A 12,988-nucleotide genomic window follows, 5' to 3' on the forward strand; every position below is an offset into this window, starting at 1 on the left:
ATGGCAGTATCCAGGGGAAACCAATGTGGTCACCGGGCAAACTTATGTGTGCAAACTTCACAGAATGCACTGGCCGATAACGGCTACTGATAAACTCCATACAGCACGAGTCACTAGCTTCTGTTATGCATAAACAATGACTTTGGGGAATGAAACGGTCAGAAACAAAGATAATTTATTTCTTCACGTTAGTCAGAAACACAATGCCATTAATGAATTTCACCTTGCCAATGATCCCTTGACATAATTCCGTCATCCATTATCCCTTGCCCGGAACGATCAGGATATCCATCCATTTTCCGACTACGATCACTGTTCCAATCTCGATTGCAAGTGCTGAGAACACAAAAATATACACTTCAAATTAAACATTAAAAATAAGAGGGCATAAGAGGGCCAAGTTTTAAGTTGGAGCCTCCACAAATAACAGAAAAGATAGACAGATAATCATCAAATATTGCCCCTATGTTTTTAAAATATTTTGGAAGTGTTTCATGAATTCAAATAATTTGTTCTTTCTGCAACTTTGTTCTTTCTGCAACAAGATTAATCATAAATATTCTCAATTAGTACAGGCAAATCTTGTGGTTTCTGATAACCCAAATAAAATTGAAAAGTGAAATTTAAACACGGATGTGGAAAAAGATCACCCCAAGGGAATCGAATCTTCCTGTTGTCATGTCCGTAAACAAGGACACCCAGTCACAATAAACTGCAAATATACTATGGTATAGTTCACGAATAATCTTGAGTACTTGTTCCCATGTTAAACCCCTGCATGGTCCCTGAAATTAATTGCTATTCTGCCCAAAATGGTCCCTTGGTTCTGCAAGTCCAAAGAGTGAAGTGATGGTAGGACAACTGAAGTCAGTAAACATCTCAGGAAATGTGGCCAATACTGAATGGAGTTTGGCATCAAAGTTAACACAGAGATCTTGAACAATTCTTTGAGATAGTGACATGGACACAAAAAGCTGGAGTAATTCAGCAGGTCAGGCAGCATCTCTGGCGAAAAGGAATATGTGATATTTCAGGTCGAGACCCTTCTTCAGTCTGAGAGTCAGAGGAAAGGGGAACGAGAGATATAGAACAAATTAATAAAGATATGCAAAAAAGTAACAATGATCAAGGAAAGGGTCCATTGTTGGCTGTGGGCTAGTTGATGACAAGTTATACAGGCAATGAAACTCAACATTAGTAGGGTGGGGGAGGGACGGAGACAGAGGGGGGGATGCAAGGGTTACTTGGAGTTACAGAAATCAATATTCATACCGCTTCTTAATTCTACTGTGATTTAAACCAGGTTGATCTTGAAGAGTGGGAATCCAAACCAACAACCTTCCTTAAACTAATTTTAGTACTTTGTCTAATATCCCAGCTGACACTATTATGGATATGATTGGCTGGTATGGTGCAACATCAAAACATTCTTAGAGGACAAATACTTTGTAGTGGTTATCACACTATGCAAAGATTTAGAAGCAAAATGACATTATTTACCTTTCATAAGGCTTATCGTAAGCCCGTTCAGAGGGCCTTTCGAAAGGCCTTCTCGCAGACTGTTCATAATGCATCGCTCTGAACAGTTTTTCCTTCTCTTGATGTATTAGCTCCAGTTCTCGTCTCCTCTCCTGTATGGAAAAACATGCCATGTGTCATTGTAACAAACGTATAGTTTATGTGCAAGCAGCTTAAGCCAACAGTATGCAATCACCTAATTATCAGTTGACTTTTGTTTCTGGTTCAACTTTTTGTACATGTCCAAATCATAGTATTTAAATGGAGTCTTAAAACATTTAGAAATATTAGCAGATTAGTAATTTTAAAATGCTTACTCACAACATGGTCAGTTTTTTAAACGTCATCAGTTAAAGGTGCTTGTATTTTAATACTTCTAAAGGTCATTGGAGCGGCACGGTGATGCAGCGACAGACCTGCTTGCCTTACAGCGCCAGAGACCCAGGTTCGATCCTGACTACAGGTTCTTGTCTGTACAGTGCTTGTACTTTCTCCTCATGGCCTGCGTGGGTTTTTATTCTGGGTGCTCGGGTTTTCTCCCACACTCCAAAGACGTACAGGTACGTCGTAGGTTAATTGGTTTGGCATAATTGTAAATTGTCCCTAGTGTGTGTAGGATAGTGTAAGTGTGCGGGAATCGCTGGTCGGCGCGGACTCAGTGGGCCCAAAGGGCCTGTTTCCGTGCTGTATCTCTGAACTAAAAACTAAATCTGCTCCATCGGATTCATCAAACAATCATTTTGGTAAGTTATTCAGACACCTTAGTATTCTAATCCCAATCTTTCTCAAACATTTCTTAATGAGGAATATTTTGCACTGTTCCAATCTGATTGAACAGACACAGAATCTGCAGATGTTGAAATCTGCAGCAACAAACAATCTGCTGGAGGAACTCAGCAGGCTGAGCCGCATCTGAGGGCGTCAGAGAGTCATACTGCATGGACTCGGGCCCTTTGGTCCAACTCAGCCATGTTATCTAAGATGCCACATCTAAGCTAGTCCCATTAGCCCGAATTTAGCTCTAGCCTTTCCTATGCATAGTAAACGTTTTAGGTCAAAACACAGCATCAGAACGTAAATGCCAACCGTTCCTTTCTGACAATGCTGTTCGACCCCCCAAGTTTCTCCTGCAGATTGTTTGTTGCCCCAACTCAGTGAAACCAAGTATTTATTCTCACTCTAATCTCAGGCCATTGCTTCAATTTAGAACATTTTGTTAGTTTACATGCAGTTACCTTTGCTATTATTTATAAATATGTTATGACAATCCAATCTGAAATGTAGTTTATTTACCTCTTCAACAAGCAACCTCTCTCTCTCCAGTGTCTCTCTCCAGTTCCTCTCTCTTTCAAGTCGCATCCTCTCAATTTGCAGACGCTCTCGTTCCCTCTCCAGAATTTGACTACCTTCCCGTTCCCATCGGCTTTCTCGAGTCGGCACATCTCGTTCTCTGGAGGTAGCACTTGAGTTTCTTGGAGATTTGCAAAATAAAAGTTCGTCACTTGCTTCATCAATTCCGTGCTAGATTTGAAAATATTTTTGTCCCACTCCACTGCATTGCACTAGCCCCCTCCATTTCTTAAAAGCAGTTATTCATTTATTTTGTCTTAATATTAATTGAATTAGTGAGCTTTTTTAATAACTGCATCTTTTTCTAAATTTACAATGACCCCTTGGTGACCTGCCTCCCTTGGTCTATTTTAAAACCTAGGTGATAGCTGACCAGAAGAATCCAGGAAGAAGTTTTATACCATGTTCTTGTAGCCCTTATCAAACAGTTTCATTATCTTAACAGTGATATCTTGGCTGTCTGCATATTCAATATCTTCAACTTCTGCTGCATGCGATGGAGGATCTTTGGTCCCAATACAATCTACTATGTTTTCTTGGAATTAACCTCTAAACTAAACTTCAGTGCCCTCCATAATGTTTGGGACGCACCCCTCATTTATTTATTTGCCTCTGTACTCCACAATTTAAGATTTGTAATATGAAACATCACATGTGGTTAAAGTGCACATTGTCAGATTTTAATAAAGGCCATTTTTATACATTTTGGTTTCACCATGTATAAATAGAAATTACAGCAGTGTTTATACACAGTCCCCCCCATTTCAGGGACCCATAATGGTTGGGACACAGCAATGTCATGTAAATGAAAGTAGTTTTTTGTTGCATATCCTTTACATTCAATGACTGTTTGAAGTCTGCGATTCATGGACATCACCAGTTCCTGGGTCTCTTCTCTGGTGATGCTCTGCCAGGCCTATATTGCAGCCTTTAGCTTATGCTTGTTTTTGACCATTTTTTAGCTTTGAAGAACTCCTTTGTTGCTTCAGCAGTATGTTTGGGATCATTGTCTTGTCGTAGAATGAACCGCCGGCCAATGAGTTTTGAGGTATTTGTTTGAACTTGAGCAGATAGGATGTGTCTATACACTTCAGAATTAATTATGCTACTAGCATCAGCAGTTGTATCATCAATGAAGTTAAGCGAACCAGTATCTTTGTGTTAAATCTTATTGTGTATTTTGTGTTCTTTTAATGCTGGCAAATTCATTTCACTGCACCTTTGGGTGTATGTGACGAATAAAACTGACTTTGACTTTGTGTACCATGTGAAAATCTACAGTTTAAGGAGCATTCTTCAAACAAAATGGTACTAACTCCAATCAAGTCTAAGAAGAACCAATTTATTCTGAGGGGAATGAATCTTTGGAACTCTATTTCACGGTCCTCTGAGACAGACAGCCTTTGAATACTTAAAGCAGGAGTAGTTAGATAGCTGATTAGTAGGGACGCAAACAATTACAAAAGGTAGAAAGGAAAGAAGATTTGAGGTTACAATTACCTCAGCAAAAACTTCAGGTTTCGAGTGAACTATTCCTACTCTGTAGTCTGCAGTATAGTCATACTCCTGCATGGTTATAATTGAGCTCAACCGTTGAGGAATAGCACCTCATTTTCCATCCAGCTTTTCAGACTCAATATCAGATTATGCAGCTGCAGGTAACTTGCTTTCTCCATCCTTAACAGAGCTGACCATTCCTGCTGCAAATCCTTTGTTTGGCACATCAGAACTTAATTTCTCTATATTAGCAGACCCTGACCTGTTCGGCATGTTCCACAGAGCTGCTATTTGAAGCAGCTTATACGCTGTTTGTCAAGTCAAACTGAAATGAAAGAACAGGTGCAGAGAAATGCTACATTGAAATCACGAGACAGTGATTAAAGTGGGCGGATCCCCAGCCTGCCGAGTTCTGCCCGGGGGTCAAAAGGGCACACAGCACCAGAAGCCAGTGAAGAAGACACAAGAGACTTGCGAGCGGCAAAACTTGAACAGTAAATCAAAAGGACTGTCCGAAAAGACTGCCGCGATAGCCAGAAAAGGCAAGCAGGACTGATTTTCTACAGACCCGATTGGCAGCCGGTTTTTCACCTGATAAAGACCAAATCTGGTAAAGACTAAAACTGCTAAAAAACTGCTAAAGACTAATTAATCTGCCAAAATAAAAGGAGGAGAAAATAAAAAAGGTGGAAAAGAAGTGTTTGGTCTGAGTGAATCCAGTTCATCATTTCGGGGTAGATAAATCAAATCCCTTTCAAGCGGGGAAACTGCAAAAACATTAGAAGACTTGACAGTGAAAAACCGGGCGGGGCCAGGAGATCTGGAAACCTGGAAAAGAGACAGTTAAGTCAAGATAAAACATGGCTGATGAAGTTGCTGGAAAGTCAGCTGAGCAGCTCTAGCTGAAGAGGACAACAGCAAAACGGGCATTCTCTCGTCTTGTTAACAGCATCATTAGGAACCATGAAGAAATGTCTGAAGAGGAGCTCAGGAACAATTTCAACAAACTCATGCAGGAGGCCGAAAAAGTCATGGAAGCCAATGACGATGTGGAGGCTGGACTCATTGCAGAGCTGGAGGCGGAGCTGGACGCAGATGAAGAAACTGTGTTAACTGAACAGCAAAATGCCGACCTGGCAAAGACTGCAAAGGAGTGCGAGTCGAAACTAAAAGAGGTCAAAGGGCTCATCCAGGACACTCTATGGGCAAACTTTGGAAATGTTGAATTATCCAACTCACTACAGACAGCAGATGGTGCATGTGAACTTGCTGCTGCCACCGCACCATCAAATAGCAACCAAGAAGCATATGAATTCATGCTTAACCACCTGCAGAAACTGGTAGAGACTGCAATGGAGACGTACAGTCGGTGGAAACGTTGGGTCCCTCTGGATGAGCAAGAGAGCTTCCAGAAACACCTAACACTCGAGCTTCTCGTCCCCAAGCTGGTTTCCAGGAAGGCTGACTTCATACAGGCAAGAATAAAGAAGGACGCTGAAGGATTAGCACAAGCGGCGAATGCTTTCAATTATCCTTCACCAGCCATCAGACTGAGACCCACGGCCCTTCCTAAGTTTACTGGAAACAAGCGTGACTTTTATAGATGGAGGAAGGATTGGGAAGCACTGCAAAAGCAAGGTGAACCCACTGGATCAAATGAGGTGAAGAAGGTTCAATTGCTGGACAGTCTGGAGGACAAAATTACAAGAGACCTCCGCCTCACAAGTTATAACACTGCAGATGATATATTTCGTGTCCTAGAGAACCGGTTTGGAAATCAAACAGCTATTGCTATTGAGATAGTGGAGGAGCTTCAGAGAATCCCACCTGTCAGAGGACATCAGCCACGTAAAATAGTGGAATTAATTCAAGCTGTGGAAAAGGCGCTTAAGGACTTGAGCGATCTCGGAGACACAGGCGCTATTAAAAATCCACTGATGACAAAATCAATTGAAACCAAGCTTCCAGAAACCCTCAAGAAGGAATGGCTGGTTTATGTAGCTGACAAGAGGAATGCTGTGGCACCAGAGAAACGGTTTGACAGTCTCTTGTTATTTCTCAAAGAGCAGGAGAGCATATACGAACAGCTCGAGCAACTGAGGGACGAGGAGCCGAGTAGAAAGGAAACTCGGACTGAACCAAGACATGCCAGAACCAAGTCAGGAAATGACCACACAAGTTGTGTAGTCTGTGGGGACGTAAAGCATAAAGGGAAGCTGTACTTCTGCAAGCAGTTTCGAGGGCTAAAGCTGACAGTGAAAAGAACTGCAGTAAAGAAGTTGGGAGCATGCAAAAAGTGTCTTGAAGTTCATGATGATGGTTCATACTGCAAACCTGCATATCTGTGTAAAAATCAAATCTGCAAGGATGAACAGACTCCTGAGCATCATTTTTATCTGTGCCCCAATTATGAGATGAGGAAAAGCAGTGTGGATCAGAGAAGGAGTAAATTTGGTCCAGAGGAAGATAAAGGCAAGAAGAAATATACAGTGCACCAAGAGGAGTTTTTCAGCAAACTTCCACCAGAGTTGGCAAAACAATGCCGAGATGTGTTCTCCAACACTGCATCAAGAGCCTTCAACACTGCAAAGCATCAGCCAAGCCTCCTAAATGAAGGTGGACTGCAAGAGCATCCAGTGATTATGATGCTTCTGGAGGTCGTAGCAAATGCTGGACAAAAGGTTGGGACATTAATTGACTTGGCTTCAGATACCAACTACATAACTCACAAGGCTGCGAGTAGACTGAACCTTAGGAGTGAAGACATCACGCTTATCGTCCATGGAGTTGGGGGGATGAAGGTCCACGTAGAGACGAGGCGCTACCTTCTAAAGATCCGAGTGAAGACTCCCAAGGGCACACTCAAGTCGCACCAGTTAGTTTGTTATGGATTGGACAGCATTGCAGATGTTCACAAACATGTGACACCACAGCAGCTGCAAAAGTTCTTTCCAGACGTCCCACTTGAGGAACTTGTGAGACCAAAAGAGATACATTTGCTCATAAGCCATAGAGAAGGTCAGCTAGCGCCTCAGAGGATTAGAACTGTTGGAGATCTCATTCTGTGGGATGGACCATTGGGAAAGACTGTTGGAGGTTGTCATCCTGAGCTGTTTGAGAAGCTTACCATGTCAGCCCACATGTCCAAAACACACTTCGCAAGATCAATGAGAGCAGCTGCTTTAAAGTATGAGGAGCTCACTGCCCCAGTCCCTGAGGAACTTTCACCAAACGGGCAGGTCGCCGTCAAAGTTCAGAAGTCACGTACATCAACCGCCAATCGGGACTTCTTGGATTGGTGGAAGTGGGATAGCATTGGAGCAGCATGCGAGCCAAAGTGCGGGGGTTGCCGCTGTGGAAACTGCCAGCCAGGCGGAAAAGAAATGACTCTTGCTGAAGAGAGAGAGCTCGAAGTAGTAAGGGAAGGCCTCACCTACGTAACAGGAGACCGTCACAGTAAAGACCCACATTGGCATGCTAGCTATCCTTGGTTGGAAGACCCAGCTTCTCTACCAAATAATAAAAGGACAGTGGAAGCCACATTTCTCAGGACGGAGAGGCAGCTATCCAGAGAACCTGAATGGAAAAGTGCCTACACAGCTCAGGTGCACGACATGGTGGACCGAAAGGCTGCAATCAAATTATCCGAAGACACGATTGCAAACTGGAAGGGACCAGTGTGGTATGTGAGTCACCTTAATGCTCCAAACCCCCACTCTGTCACAACCCCAGTGAGACTAGTGTGGAACAGCAGCCAAAAGTGCAATGGTGTCAGCTTAAATGATTTGCTGATGAAATGTCCAGACGTCCTCAACCAAATTCGCGCCGTCCTCCTCACATTCAGAGGCGGAATCTATGCTGCTCTGGGAGACAAAGAAGATGTATAACTCAGTCTGGTTGGAGGACCGTGAAGTACACTTACACAGATTCCTCTGGCGAGATTCCGAGGACGAGGAGCTGGGAGAGTATGCTATCACAAGAGTGAACATCGGAGACAAACCTGCGGGGTGCATTGCACAGTTGGCAATGCGTGAGACTGCTAATCTTCCTTCTTTTACCCACCTCAAGGATGAGCAGCAAGTGCTCCAGAAAGACAGCTATGTTGACGACATCCTCACATCTCACAACAGCCTCGACCAGTTGAGAATCATCACAGCAAATGTGGAACGAATCCTAAAAGCTGGTGGGTTTGAGCTCAAGCCTTGGGTTCTGTCTGGCCAAAGTGGGAGGAAGGAGGACAGTGATGCTTTAAAGAAAAGCAAAACAAAAAGCATAATCCTACCAAACCAAATGCATGATGATGATAACAAGGCACTTGGTCTGGGCTACATTGTTGAAGAGGACATGCTCCACGTTATGGTGGGAATCAATTTCTCCAAGAGAAAGAAAAAGATGCGGCTTGGTCAAAGCCTTCTACAAGAGCAAATCAAAACTCAGACGCCAAATCCCCTAACAAGAAGAGAGCTTCTCAGCCAGGTAGCAGGGCTATATGACCCCATCGGCATAGTGGCTCCTGTTAAGCAAAAGGGAGCGATTCTAGTATGCAGAGCTTTCCAAGAAGCAAAAGAGGGAAGCTGTTCGGTCAGAGACACATGGGACATGGCACTCTCAGATGGACTCAGGGAGGATGCAATTAAGCTCTTTGAAGAGTTCGTACAACTTGGAAAAGTCAAGTTCGTCAAGGCACTGACTCCCTCTTGCTCCGCAACTGAACCCTTGGGAATCACCTTTTCTGACGGAAGTGAGCACACCTACGGGGCAGTGATGTACCTGAGATGGGATTCAGACCATGGCCCAATTGTCAGACTTGTGGAATCCAAGGCCAAGTTAACTCCCTTGGACCACAGAGGAGACGCTGTTAAAGCAAAGATGTGCGGAGCAGTGTTCGCCTCATGCTTAAAGAAGTATTTTGAGCTACACAGTCGAATTCAAGTGGAAAAGTGGTATAATCTTGTGGATAGCCAAACAATCCTTGGTGCAATACAGCGAGAAAGCTACGGATTTCAGACATTCTTCGCCAATCGGATTGGAGAGATTCAAACAAGCACCAACATTCAGGACTGGCAGTGGATTCCTGGCCCACAAAACATCGCTGATGTAATCACCAGAGGTGCCAGCCCTCAAGACCTTGATCAGTATTCGGAGTGGCAAAATGGACCGAAGTTCCTGGTATTGCCTGTGAGTGAGTGGCCAATAAAATCAGCTAAAGAACTGGCTGCCACTGCCAGAGAGAACATCAACAAGTTACAGAAGAAAGCTTTTGTTGCAGCACTATCAAGAGGCAAAGTAGAGAACCAAGAACCGGAACCAACAAGCCCAGAGACCACCTGCGGGGTCAGCTATTCAGAACCTTGTTGATGTCAAGCGGTTCAGCGTTCTAACTCGACTGATCAAGACAGTCGCATGGATTTGGAGAGAAGCGAAGAGGTTTCTTGGCAAGAACATAGCCCTAAACAATCCAAAGTGGGAGGCCATCTCTTTGACAGGAGTCATTACAATAAGAGAACAAGAAAATGCTCTAAAAAACTTTTTTTTGTGCTGCGCAATTGGGCACAACTTTCCCAAGCACCACAACAGTTCGACTGGTAGCCTATAAAGACCAAGTTCAAACCTAGACTTCAAAGTTTGACTTTAAAGCGTCGATCTCCCAAGTGGTTCCATTTGAAGATCGAGTGTGAGGTGTCAAGTCAAACTGAAATGAAAGAACAGGTGCAGAGAAATGCTACATTGAAATCACGAGACAGTGATTAAAGTGGGCGGATCCCCAGCCTGCCGAGTTCTGCCCGGGGGTCAAAAGGGCACACAGCACCAGAAGCCAGTGAAGAAGACACAAGAGACTTGCGAGCGGCAAAACTTGAACAGTAAATCAAAAGGACTGTCCGAAAAGACTGCTGCGATAGCCAGAAAAGGCAAGCAGGACTGATTTTCTACAGACCCGATTGGCAGCTGGTTTTTCACCTGATAAAGACCAAAACTGGTAAAGACTAAAACTGCTAAAAACTGCTAAAGACTAATCTGCCAAAATAAAAGGAGGAGAAAATAAAAAAGGTGGAAAAGAAGTGTTTGGTCTGAGTGAATCCAGTTCATCATTTCGGGGTAGATAAATCAAATCCCTTTCAAGCGGGGAAACTGCAAAAACATTAGAAGACTTGACACTGTTATTTGCTCTCCAACTGCCCCATTTGACCAGAGGACTTATCCCACAGCAACCCGGGTCTCATTCTAACACAGATATTCTCCTCCCCCATCCCCAATCCTTTCTGCAACTTAACATTTTCTTTCCCAGATCCGAAGGGTCTTTGACCCAAAATGTTCAGTCCATTTCCCTTTCTAGAGATGCTACCTGACTTGCTAAACTTCATAAGGATACCCTATTACATAAATGTTCCCCCCCATTTTAAACTGTTCATCTCAAGATGTTACAAAATGTATTTATATAAGCATTAAAAGTTAGATATATTCTCCTTCTATTCCAGGCGTCTACACCTTATAAGATACAACAATGTACCCACCTGTACCTCTCAAATTCTTTACGTCTGCTCCGATGCCGATCCCTTTCTCTCCTTTCTATAAGCTCTTGAAAGGACATAACATCTCTTCCTCTATCTCTGCTGCGAGATCTTCTTTGACGATTTCTGGACCCTGTCTGTTTAATCCCCCACCCCAAAAAAAAGTATTAGATCGAGTCAAAGGCATCAGAAAACAAACTAGAATTGCCACACAGTTTGCTTTGGTTGGCACATTAACATAGTGTACATCATCTGGATCATGGCTAATGGACAACATGTTATACACACCACTTCACTAGCTTTACAATCCTATGAAATATTGGACTTTATGTATTTCAAGCCAACCATAGTACAAGAATATTTAAGGCAATACCCTGATCAGCTGTAATATTGTGATGAAGAAAGCCCACGCCTCATGAACAAATCAACAAAGCAAAAATAAATATTAGGAGAAAGAAATGTAGAAAAGAACCAATGGAAGAAATCACCTCCAGCTACTTCAGACCACACTAATTCTTAGGAGAACGGGAAGAATAAGAAAGATTTGGGTAAGATTAGAGTAAAAAATGGGTGCTTGATTGTCAGCACAGACTCAGTGGACCAAAGGGCATGCTTCCAAGCTGTCTCTCTCCACAACTCGCTGAACACAGGTAGCCATCACAGCAGTCATCTCTGTTCTAACCAATTCCTTCTGGTAACCCTCCATGCTATCTTCCACAAAAGGCTATATCAACCTCTGAATACCAAGGGGATAATATCAAAAAACAATTAATGCGGGCCTTCAGCTTCCAACAGTAAAGTCACACTGTCTTCTCAATTGCATGATTACTGAGTGAACACAGTGCTATTGTATCTCAGGGTGCGAAAATCATGAATGACTTGCACCACTGCCACCTTTTAAATGACAGGCACAGGACAGTTTACTCAAAGTCAGTTATAGCTATGACGGCACAAACATTGTTGGTCCCAAAGTTTGATGATTCCTTTCTACAAGTTAGTTAATTGGAAACATCCCATGTTAACAATTCACATTTCAATTCCAGAAATTGCCTCAATATGATCCTCATACTAATGTACAGTTTACTCCCTTCAAACCATAATGCTTTGAGTTTAGCTGCAGCAACTGAAGACAGGGAATTCTCATGTTCAGAGACCTACCCATCTCCTCTCTCGACTTCTCTCTGGAGCTTGAATTCCTAGAGAAAAATGAAAAGGTGAGATGTCAATCAAAACCTTCACAGATGTTCTTACTATACAGAAAATATGAAACACATAATTTGTCAGAATATTGCATAACATTCCTTTTACCTTTAAGGGTTGCAGTCAAAACTCGAAGAGCTTCAAATTAATATAACCTCACATTAAAAACACGTATTTGTTATTACCGCTGAAATCTGAGGATAGGGATAGACTTTGGCATAACTGCACTTATTGATAATATTTGACTGCATGAAGTTGATACAGACCAAATTATACATCAAGAGACAGGGAAATAAAAGGTAGAAACACATGTAAGTGTCAAGTAATGTACTTTGACTTGGAAGGATAAGGGAGGCTTGAACTAAATAGAGTAAGATGCTAAGTGGGGTGTTGGTACACACACCCTTAATTAAAATGAATAAAAACGAGAATTAAATACACATGGCTTTGTTTATAGAGAAATGTAGTTCAAAATTAAGTTGCACTAAATCTTCTTTCATTCAGCCTCGGCCAGAATATGGGCACAATTACTTTATATCACCATTCCATCCCTGTCACTGTAATTCCCTACCAAGCAGCTCTTTGCCTCAGTGACTGCTATGGTTCAATAAGTATCTCAGCAATACATTCTCAAGAGAGATAAGGATAAATAATGGGCTCCGCATTATTTAATTGTCTTAAACACAATTATCAATTTTAATAGCAATAGTGTCTAAGAATGAAAAGGTCTACTGAAGAGAAAAGATTGGGATGAAAAAACAACTAAACTAAAAAAAAACAAATCTGCTGCTTTTTGCACTTGTAGTTACTCAATTTGAGAGAGAACTAATTAGACTGAAGCATCAAGCAATAGAAATAATATATTGGACCATGCTAGTGCTTGGCGTTAAATAAGGCCACGTTACAGTGGTGGT

General features: G+C 42.4%; 1 protein-coding gene across 4 annotated transcripts in view; it reads right to left on the minus strand.

The window, feature by feature from the left end:
* LOC116989409 (scaffold attachment factor B1-like) overlaps positions 1-12,988 on the minus strand; it is a 70,768-nt gene that overhangs the window by 16,372 nt on the left and 41,408 nt on the right. For 3 of the 4 annotated variants that reach the window (XM_033046764.1, XM_033046762.1, XM_033046765.1), the window contains exons 13-17: positions 12,033-12,070; positions 10,878-11,011; positions 2,812-2,989; positions 1,501-1,631; positions 224-336 (exon numbers count right to left, since the gene is read on the minus strand). In XM_033046764.1, the coding sequence (XP_032902655.1) occupies positions 224-336; positions 1,501-1,631; positions 2,812-2,989; positions 10,878-11,011; positions 12,033-12,070 (594 nt within the window). The remainder of the gene's footprint in view (positions 1-223; positions 337-1,500; positions 1,632-2,811; positions 2,990-10,877; positions 11,012-12,032; positions 12,071-12,988) is intronic. The other variant, XM_033046763.1, reaches the window with a different exon arrangement.

The sequence above is a fragment of the Amblyraja radiata genome, chromosome 29 (genome assembly GCF_010909765.2).
Source record: "Amblyraja radiata isolate CabotCenter1 chromosome 29, sAmbRad1.1.pri, whole genome shotgun sequence".
Taxonomy (NCBI): Eukaryota; Metazoa; Chordata; class Chondrichthyes; order Rajiformes; family Rajidae; genus Amblyraja; species Amblyraja radiata.